We start from the raw sequence: 11,206 nt of genomic DNA, 5'->3' as shown, positions 1-11,206 counted from the left end.
ATACATTTTACAAGCAGAACATTGTAAAAATATATTATTCTACAAAATATGTTTAGTTTGCAGAACATAAATGTTCATGTTGCAGAACGTATTGCAGAATATACATATTGTACTGTAAATATATGAGATTTGTGCCCGCAAGGGTTGGCTCAACTGGTTAAAAGAGGGGATAACTATCCTCTTGTTCACAGGTTCGAATCCCACGGGAGAAGAATTTATAATTATGCCTCGTGAGTCAGAGCCTGTCGCTACGTAGGGTTTACCTAGTGCGCAACCGAAGGGTAGCGGCTGCGGGTTACCTACGAAAAAAAAGAGATTTGCGTGATTTTGTTGAAATTATGCTATTTGTGTAACATGTTTTGCAAAATAACATATTTTACAAGATATTTTATTTGCAAAACGTAAATGGACTTCGAGGACTCCGACAAAAAGGTATACTTCATATGAACTCAGCTCTTTTACTATTTTACTACAATTATAACATCTGAATGAAGTTGATTTTTTTTGTATAAATATTATATTATAACAATAACAACCACTTTAACAATATTGCGGGACTTGCTCTTACAAGTTTTTTTTATATTTAAAGTATCCCAAATCCGCCCTTAACGGGGTGTAACCTGTACCAACTAATATAAGCCCATTCATAAATTTTATAATCAAAACCCAACAATTTTAAACAAGATTTACCTTTGGTCAGCCACCTAGCAAGGTCAAATATAAACATGAACGCCGAGTCATATAATATGGTGTGTAGGAGGTTACCCCCTAGATTATGTTTTGATTTGGTAGTTTTACTCTTTCCTCTCTCGTTTTTTTCTAGGAAAAGTTGACAGCATTAACAAACTTTTGTTACGCATTTATACAAAATCCAAAAATCGTGATATTTATAAAAATCAAATAATTTAATATTTGATAATATTAAAAAGTTAAATGCCAGTTACATTAAATTTGACCATATATTCTTATAATAGAAAACATATTCGAGATACTACTCATTTTATAATTATGGTTTCTATGTTTTATTATTTTTATGTGTACGTCTTTAAATATTTTTTGTAAATATCAGCGAACCAACCCAATATAGTGGTGTTTAATTTTCAAATATTAATATTTTATCATTTGAATTTTTAAAATTTTTTAAATATTTTTCGATTAGATGATAAATATTTTTGAATCAAATAAAAAATTTAAATTCTTGAAAAGTTATTTTGATATAATTCAGTTACGTGTCAAAAAAGTTGTATACATTGTAAATAAAATAATGGCAGACATTTTATACTGGGTGTGTATTCAAGTAAAGCAAGTAGAATTAAACGCGGCAATAATTCCCCCTGTTTTTGCAATCAACCGTAAATAAATGTGATATTACAAAAATCCATGAAGAAATGATATTGTATGATTTTGTACAAAAAAAGAAAACTCGCAAAGCACGCATCTTACAAACCCAAATCAACCTTTAGCATAGCCATATCATCAAAATCTAAGCAAACCCCATTAAAATCCTCATCTTTTGTGAGCAGACCCATATCTTGAAATCCCAGATTGGATCAAAATCAAGAATCGTGATTTTGTGGTGTTGTTGACAATATAAATATAAGTAGGATTATATGCTGCATGATGATGACAATGGAAGGAATGATGGATTCAAGTGTGTTGGATGATATAATAAGGAGATTATTAGAAGGAAAAGGAGGAAGCAAACAAGTACAGCTATCAGAAGGAGAAATCAGACAGCTTTGTGTCAACGCTCGTCAAATCTTTCTTTCTCAGCCTTCTCTTCTTCATCTCAGGGCTCCTATCAAAATCTGCGGTCTATTTCTCCTCCCTACCCCTCCTCCTCCTCCTCTCATTGAATATGATTATGGATTTTTTGTGGAATTTTTATATTTATTATGCTTTTTGTCATTGGGCTTATGTTATTGTGTTGATTTGAGGTGTTGTGTTGTTTGTTGGTGCAAGATTGTGTGGTTTTATGATTATTTTGGGAATTCTCGATAAGGCTCGTCGGTGTGTGTATATATGCACCTGTTTTTTATAAGAATTATGTGAGTTTGTGTTATGGGGTTTGAACTGATTCATAATGTTTTTTTTTGGTTTGTGTTTGGGTATTGGTTAAGGATGTAGGGAGTGTTGCGGTTTCTTGATTATATTAGAAAATTTGGGAGAGGGAATTTAGACTCTAGCAGATGGTGTTTTGTAGAGGTATCTTGGTTTCTTTGGATTTCTTATGAGGTGCAGGGAATTGTTTTAGGAAATATTAAACTTTGTTTGTTACCTGTTGTCCCTCATTCTCTCTTTTGTTTATGTAAGAGCTCATATAAAATTGGATACATGTTTACCTGATTGTTACCTTAATCTCGAATTTTAGGACGGTATCTTGTTGATAAAAGAATAACTCATCGTATCACAGTTATTGGTAAACATAAGATTTTAAAATGAGGGTTTTTTTATGCAGTGGAATTTTTACAAATTATATCTCACGGTTCTTGAATTTGGTAATATATCCATGTTTGCAATAAATATGAGGGTGTTCTTAACGTCCCTTTAACAAACCCTTGATAATATTATAGTTTCATGCATTAATTAGTTTTTAAGGTCATTGGCGAGGTTTCCTTCCCAAGTATTTCTCAATGTAACATAAGTTATAGTAAAATGTTAGAATTATTGAACATATTTAGGATGTAAAATGTTTTCTAATGATAAGAAGAAATACATAATGTTGGACCCCTTTTTCAGTATCAATTCTTATAAGATTTGTGCCTGCCTTAAGGATAAAAGCACACATATTGTTCAACTACAAGTCTATACTTTTTAGGTTTTATGATCAATGCTTGCTTCCTTGTTAGCTCATGTTATTTTGTTAACACCTGCTCTGGACATTAAAGAGCCTGATACTTGAAGTGACTTTCAGGAGATGTACATGGTCAATATCAAGACCTATTGAGACTTTTTGAGTATGGCGGGTTCCCTCCTGCTGCAAATTACCTATTTCTTGGAGATTACGTAGATCGAGGCAAGCAAAGCTTGGAAACCATATGTTTGCTACTGGCATATAAGATAAGATATCCTGATAAAGTTTTCCTGTTGAGGGGAAACCACGAAGATGCAAAAATCAATCGTATATATGGCTTTTACGATGAATGTAAAAGGAGATTTAATATCCGGCTTTGGAAGATATTCACTGACTGCTTTAATTGTTTGCCAATTGCTGCGGTTATTGATGAGAAGATAATTTGCATGCATGGAGGACTTTCACCAGAATTGGAAACTTTGGATCAAATAAATGATATTCAGAGGCCCTCTGAAATTCCGGATAATGGTCTCTTGTGTGATTTGCTCTGGTCAGACCCTGATCCGAATGTTGAGGGTTGGGGAGATAGTGACCGAGGTGTCTCATTTACATTTGGGGCTGACGTAGTTGCTGAGTTTTTGGAGAAGAATGACTTGGATTTGATTTGTCGTGCCCATCAGGTAAACATGTAAACTTGATAGCACAAATACCATATTCCCTTGGTCTTGAAACATTCAATTTTCCTTCGAACTTGGTTTTGAATTCATCCGGTGACCTAATGTTATTAGCAAAGACTAATGTTAGCAAATACAGGTTGTGGAAGATGGCTACGAGTTCTTTGCTAAACGGAAACTTGTCACAATATTTTCTGCTCCAAACTACGGGGGTGAGTTTGACAATGCAGGTGCTCTGTTGAGTGTAGATGAATCCTTAATGTGTTCTTTCGAGATTTTAAAACCGATTGAGAAACCAGGCGCATCAAAGCCTCTTAAAAAGGTAATTAGCAGTTAACTTTTGCTATTTTTTGTCTAGTTTTTTTATTAAGCAATGTGTCTTACTTTATTTGTAATTTCTGTTAAACAGCCCCCTAAAATTGGAGCGTCTTCGGCATGACAGAAATGCGTGAATAAGATCCTATCACAGTCCTGAACTCGTCATTTTTTCCTTTGGTGATGAGCCTTATATCACATCGCATATATCCTGCCTTATCCATATAGGCTCGGATCTAGAGTGATATTGATAGTAATAGAGATCACCAGAGAAGATTGTGCATTAACAAACCTCCATCTGTGCAGTAACTCATATATTTCAGGTTCATTGATTGGGCACCCAGTTTTAGTAATTAGAATATTCGAGGTGTTATGTGGCCCGTATTATTTTATTACAATGTTTTTGTAAATCATGTATCATACCCATCTTACTTCTGTTTTGAGTTGCTGATTTATGTTGTGTTGACTATCCCATGCTTTGGAGACAACTCCAAAGATGGATGAACTTTGTAATTCAGGGATAGCTACCTAAGGACGAGTGTGTTATAAAAGAAATGCTTGCTGTTTAGCTGAATCAATTTCCTTAATTTTTTTTTAAAATTTCAATCCCTTAAAACTTTAAAGATAAATTTGAAAGTTCATGGGTAACAACAGAGACGAGCCAGGATTAGGTGTTGGTACACATCCATTGATAGTTGTGCAACCATTTGTCCCTGGATAGCAAAAATCCTAAAATAAAAAATGAAGCACGGATAGAGTGACGTGATTAACATCAATTTTTGGTAAATTGATATTTCTGCGATGACTACAGCCAATCGATGGACATGGACCCTCCAGGATATTAGAGTCTAGTGGACGAAATTATTTACAACAATATATATAGTAATATGTAAAATTATTTTAATTTATCTGAATATTTTACCTTCAGAAGAGATCCAAATGTTTTACCTTGAGCTAATTTCTACATTTTACTGCTAAGCCAGAGCATAAACAATAATCTCCTTTCTGTGCCATTGTTATATTTGTTGGTGCTGATGCAAAATCTGCACAATTTCGCCTTCATGTATGGTTACCAGAATCCATGGAGGAGGTTTAAGATGATTTTTCCTCTTTAAAGTTGTTCGCAGAGGTCACCAGTCTACCTGATTCCCAGGAATGTAGCTTGTAGCATCAGGTGGTGAGATATCTATAACTAATATGTTACATCTTAGAATTTTTTTTCTCAGATTACGTAAAGTGGTTTAGTGTTTATCCAGAATACAGTGGAAATATCTTCAATAGACACAACTCTCTTGTAAATCTAATTTCAGAACAAGCCAAAGGCAGCTCCATCATAATTTTACAAACCAAAGGCCACAATCTAACAAGGAACCTTCGATAATTTAAGTGTTCTACTGGTACAACTGATTCATGTCTTCCTCTTGTTACCACCTGATTCAATTCTTTTCTTGGATATTTTGGACCTATGTAGGAACATTAGGGGCACCATGTCAAAACTACATAAAAACAAACATAAGACATAAGCATAAATTTGAGATACTAAAAAGATGAACTTCCAAAATATGTAAGCAACTTTGACATGTGGGTATTCCTTCATCAAGGATGTCATTCATAGAAACAGTAAGGATGAAAACTGAAATACACCAGCCTGCTGCTTGCAAATCCGTTACTAACCTGAGTATAACTAAGCAAAACAGTGTATCTATCTTCCATGTGCATTTGCTAGATCAGAAGTCAAACTTGGGTTCTTTATCCTTGCATTCCGTTGGATAACAGCTTGTATATTTTCCTGACAACGCCTTTTCTTTCTACTGCAACATTAACAAGTTCCACAGTTAGACAGCAGAAGAATAGAAAAATCACAATGAAGCAACATCGCACATAAAATAAGGACAACTGATGCCCTTGTGTCCTTAAAGGACGGCACATCTATTTCCTTGACTTCTACATTTAATCAACAAATTTCAGAAAAACCTCCAAGCATATTTTTATCTGTGCAGTCACCTATAGGGCTAAGCATATATTTAAGATAAACACTAGTTCAACGATATAAGAAATGCCAAGGTACATGATAGCTAAATGGGAATTGTAAATAGGTTGCCAAATGAGTGTATTACTGTATAATAACCTGTTAAACAGAAGTCCTGCAGTTAGAACCAAACCCGCTACTGCCCAAGAAACTTTTTCATTGAATGTAGTTTCCCTCAACCACTGCTTGAAATCTTCCAGTACTCCAGCTTTCTGTGGAATGAAAAACTTTGAAGACTTCCATGCATCTGCAATGGCATCGAGACTACCTCTCCCACCATAACAAGATGTGTCTTGAATATCATATAATGCCTTCACTGCAAAACCAGCAGCATGACAGAGCTCGGTACCATTAGATATCCATTCTGAGGCTCGACCACAGATAAAGTCGTTCACTCCACAAGGTGCTAGGGCCTGCAATGTGATAGTCAGAACTAAACATGTCAACCAAAAGTCTAGATGCAAAAAATGGAAGACATATGAACTTCCATTATATTTATTAATATATATTGGTAAAATACTTTCAATAACAATTTTAAAAAAGATAACATATAAATAAGCAGTTGCAATATATTATATACATCTTCATAGAGGTAAACACAAATATATAAAATTCATCCAAACTAACACTGAGATAATTTGGACATAGTTGGAAGTTTAGAGTAGAAAGTTGAAAGTTGCCTCTAAGTTTTGGTTATCTTTATCTTAAACTGACCAGACCCAGTTCAGTGTTCAAATGGCCAATAGTAAATGTGACCCATCTACCTAAGTAACTAGCAAGAAGATACTCATGTTACCAGTTATACAACATACAGGAAAACATGGTCATTAATGGTGGAGCATGTCCGATCTGTTGATATGTATTCCTGACATTTCAGATAATTTGAAAAGAAAACTATAATATGGGATGTATCCGAGAACCAATAAATAGCAACTTCCGATACATCTTCAACATGCACTCACTTCATGCATCCAGTTACCGGAAAAACAGGAATTAGCTTAAAGGCACTGATGTCAGCAATGGATATAGGTAATGATATTTGATAGGGACAAATTTGATTTTATTTTCAACTAGTAACATATTTAAGTGAACCTAATGCAACAAAATATACATAAGAAAAATAGTAAGAAAGAGAAAGGTGCAAAGGGTGAACAAGAAAATCAAATCCTGGATCTGATGTATTACTAAACCCCCACCATTAGTCTTACCAATTCAATTGCTGCAGCATATATATAAAACGTCCAAATACGTTACATATATATTATATTTATTACTTATTTTAATGGGTTCTGGATTGCCTCCACATTGATCCACCACTGCCTGGAAGAAGTTAATCGAGTAACAACATAAAATAATCCTTTATCACGGTTTTATAGATATATTTGAAAGCTTCAAAGACAAATAGATGTCTATGTATTTAGTAAAAAAAAAATAGATGTTTATGTCCATCTTACAAAATAAATTTTTAAGCCACAAGCCAGACATGAAAGTTTATTACATATTTGACATATATATCCAGTATGTAATGCAATAAAGTCATATCTACATATAGTAGCCGAGTTTATTATGTGAGCATACTAAGCTTCCTCTTCTTTTTCTAGATAAACTCACACACCCTACTAACTTGCACACGGAACCGCTTGCCTCTAAGAAGGCTTGAACCGTCAACTACTAATACGAAGTCTGTTGGTTAATTGTATGGTTTCTTGCATTTTAGAATGTATTAAATCTGCTAAAAAGAATCAATAGATTAATTAAGGTCTTGCAACTACCACTAACCTGAATCTTAGCATCCATGGAGAAGTAGGCATTAGCGCAGGCATCGTACACTCTATCACATAAAGATGCACATATAAGTGGAGGTCCAGATTGTACACCAACTTGTGGATCACAGATAGAACACTCCAAAAATTCCCACAACAGCAAGCAATCTGCATTTGCCTCCCCTGTTGACGCCAATTTTCTAATGGCCATAAAAGCAGGGTGTGTCTGGGTGACATCACAACATGTCTTTTTGCGGTACATCCTACAAAGGATTAAATCTTTGGGGCCCTTGCTCACACTTCTTGGAGGTTTCCCTTGGTTTGAATACGGTGGAAAACGACCACCCTTAGAAAGACAAACTTCATTAGTGTTTCCTGCATTGAATAAAGGTTAAACTAATGGAACCTTCAGATCAAATAAACAAAATGCTATACTGTACTAGTGGCTATCACAACAAAGACTTTCGTGGAAAACTATCTAGGATGAATTCGTTGACCCCAGTTGTGTTAATTCCCGAAAGAGTAAACTTTAACAATCACTAAAGTCTTTGTACTATTTACCATTAGTGCCGCATCAATCACCGTGGGAAAATATTAAAGATGGAAAGAACATGTGTGCACATGCATGTACATACACATATGCTGATGTTCTGAATTCTAAAAATCAAGTTTCACTGTGTCACAAATTGTTTGAGTGACATCTTATAGGCGAATAGGAATAACCAGTATGAGTTAGATAATCAGCTTCTGAATCTAACAATAGTTGTAAATCTGAGCACGTGCGTGCACAACCACAAAGGATTCGTATACAATAACACTATCGGATATTTCTTAGTCTAATAAAATAGTTCAATCTTTAATCTCGACCCTTTTAGCTTGCAGAGAAATATTCTCCGCTTGTCACAAGCATGAGAACTAAAAGCATTTGCCACTTTGACTATGTATAGTTTGTGTGTCAAAGATGAAACAGGATGAAGACTATTAATTTTTTCACCTCCCGAGTCTATGTGCCAAAGAAGGGACTGCAGTTGAACCCAAAATAATCTCTAATTCAGCGGATCTGTTGTGTAATAGGTCATGAAGACTTAAAAATTCCAGTAAATATTCTACAGTTATTTGGTACCACACTATGGATATTTTTTTTTGCGAAATATGGATATTTTTAATCGCAAGAAGATACAATAAAAGATTTTCATTTTTACTATGTTCAACTTACGGAATATATTATATTTAATTGTATTACTGTCTCTAGGTTAGAGTTAAGACTATTATGATCTGTGTGACATATGAACATCATTCCCCCTTATTCCATTTCTACCCACAATTATCCGTCCCCTAGATCACGGTAACTTTGATCTTGCGAAAATCTGGTACTCAGCAAATATAAAGCTCCTATATTTACTCGACCCTATGTTACAACTAAAAAGAAACGCACTCCTAGTGCTTGTGAACAATCTTTTCCACCTCCCATTTTTCTGACATTTTTCATGCGTGTGAAAGAAAACCTTTGGAAGAGCCAGATCTAATGGAAAAAGCCCATAACAAGAGAGCTAATTGTACAACAAGTCTATCAAGTATTCAGGTTATTATCTTTACTAGATTTCACAAACAATTTGTTAGAACCTTCGTTCACAGGCGTAGAACTATATTTGACATGAACTTTCACACAATTGGTAAAGACAGATATAAGTAACTGAAAGATAAAATTTTCTTACATTTTAATTATTATTTTAATAATATTCAATGAATTTTTACGATTTACTGTTATAGGTGACAGCGGGGATAAAAATTATTATACAAAATATAGCATGCTGAAATCGTCATCACTAGTATTGTTTTATTCCACAACTAAGAATTCATTTTCATTATGTTTAAAAACCCATGCAGTCCTCATAAATTCCTAGGAGATAAGGAATACAGCAGAAGGATGAGTTTCCTACCCTCAAATTACCCTGGCCGATTATTAGATATAATTTTTTTTAGGAAATATTCTGTAACTTTTTGTGCTTTACTTCGGGTCCTGCATCAGTCTACTATAGAAAATGTTAATTAAATGTATAATGATAGGATTGAGGGAAAATACGCCATTAGATGAATAAGAAAAAGCTTGAGGATGACCACAAAGAGGAGACATGAGAAGAGGTGTAACACAAACCACGTCCCACCTATAACAGCTGGTGTAAATCACATGACATTTACAGATTATGCAATGTGCATAATTACCAACATAAATGATATATTTAAAACAGTACTAAAGTATTTTTATTTTTTAATTAAAACAGTACTAAAGTATTATTCAACACTGCGCCAGAGTATTTTTTGCCACTCTGTAAAAGATGACAACTCACAGCCAAACAACGAGAACAGCATTGTTGTAAATGCTGAAGATAATTGAACCATATAAAATCTAAAAACTTTGAAACAAGTGAGGGTGAAACTTATGGTCGTTAGGCAATTACAACATTTTGTTAACCAGCCCATTCATTGTTTATAAATTACTAAGGAAATCTACTCCAGAAGACTATAAGACGGCTAAGCAATTCGAAAAGAACAAGGTTCGAAACTAACCAATATCAGGGCAAACATCTCTTCTTTTTCATACTAATCAAGTCATTATGAGTCTGTATCATACCAGAATGAACAACGCACAGCCTATTGAGCTCAACAGGGGGCATAAAACCTCGAAATATTCACTACTTAACATAAAAATCAAAACTTTATATACAAAGTACCCAAATAATCAAGATTCATTACACCACCATCATAAACTGTAATTGATAAAAAAAAGGGGTTCTTTATTTACCTCAAAACAAGAACATAAAACAATAAAGCATCAAATTTTAATAGCCCATTTCATGATTAAGCTCAAGAACCAAGAATCTGATATAAAATTATAACAACATATATAAAAAAACAAAATATGTAAAATCAAGAATCAGAAGTGAAGATGTAGAAGAAATTACCAGATGCATATGAGAGCAGAGGATCGAGGGACAGGAATATATAGATACAGGGATAAATACAATACAATCTCATCGTCCCTTTTACTCACATTCTCTCCTTTCTGCTCATTTGAGTAATGAGTTGATTTACAATACCACAAGTCCTATTCCATTGTTTTCTTTATTTTCATTGTATTTTATTAATCATCCTTTCAATTTTTTAAATCATTATTTATATACTTAATTGTAGAATCTATATATTCTTAATAACTACTCTTTAATTTACCCATTTTCCAAATATGTACCCATAACCCATATTAAGTATAAAATCATTAGATTCATGGATATATCCACAAAATTTACCCATGACCCATATTAAGTATAAAATCTATATATCCATGAATATATCCATATAAGTTTACCCAATTTTTTACCTATCAAAACACTAAACATGGAAATTTTTTGAATTTTAAAATTTAAACATCTTATCTAAGGAAAAATTTGAATGATTTTTACATATCTGTTACAACACTAATTCAATGATAATTATTGATTTCCTTATTCTTTCTCATTCTTTGCAAGCATGACCTAATTTTTTCATCTCCTACTTCAGTTTCATCGCCTAATTTTTGAGAATAATAGCTCAAGATTTTTGACCTAATTTTTTCATAAAATTCTTCATGCAGATT

At 33.6% G+C, this 11,206-nt stretch overlaps 2 protein-coding genes across 4 annotated transcripts; one reads left to right on the top strand and one right to left on the bottom strand.

The window, feature by feature from the left end:
* Positions 1 to 1,313: 1,313 nt before the first annotated feature.
* Positions 1,314 to 4,351, top strand: LOC141664868 (serine/threonine-protein phosphatase PP1 isozyme 9). The gene is made up of 4 exons (XM_074470824.1): positions 1,314 to 1,813; positions 2,915 to 3,474; positions 3,608 to 3,790; positions 3,878 to 4,351. Exons 1-4 carry the CDS (start codon positions 1,618 to 1,620, stop codon positions 3,905 to 3,907), a joined length of 969 nt encoding a protein of 322 aa, XP_074326925.1. The 5' UTR covers positions 1,314 to 1,617; the 3' UTR covers positions 3,908 to 4,351.
* Positions 4,352 to 4,988: 637 nt separating this feature from the next.
* Positions 4,989 to 10,695, bottom strand: LOC141664874 (folate-binding protein 1-like). 3 transcript variants are annotated; one of them, XM_074470833.1, is made up of 5 exons: positions 10,539 to 10,695; positions 7,592 to 7,950; positions 5,912 to 6,225; positions 5,458 to 5,594; positions 4,989 to 5,279 (listed from the first exon to the last, which is right to left on the bottom strand). In XM_074470833.1, exons 1-4 carry the CDS (start codon positions 10,609 to 10,611, stop codon positions 5,486 to 5,488), a joined length of 855 nt encoding a protein of 284 aa, XP_074326934.1. In that variant the 5' UTR covers positions 10,612 to 10,695; the 3' UTR covers positions 4,989 to 5,279; positions 5,458 to 5,485. The 3 variants fall into 3 exon arrangements, with proteins under 3 accessions (XP_074326934.1, XP_074326938.1, XP_074326941.1); XM_074470837.1 differs by having other exon boundaries at positions 4,989 to 5,246; XM_074470840.1 differs by having other exon boundaries at positions 5,458 to 5,591.
* Between the last annotated feature and the right edge of the window lie 511 nt (positions 10,696 to 11,206).

This window comes from Apium graveolens, chromosome 1 (genome assembly GCF_009905375.1).
Source record: "Apium graveolens cultivar Ventura chromosome 1, ASM990537v1, whole genome shotgun sequence".
Lineage (NCBI taxonomy): Eukaryota > Viridiplantae > Streptophyta > Magnoliopsida > Apiales > Apiaceae > Apium > Apium graveolens.
The sequence above is the reverse complement of the archived record's forward strand: the minus strand, read 5'-3'. Positions and strand labels throughout refer to the sequence as shown.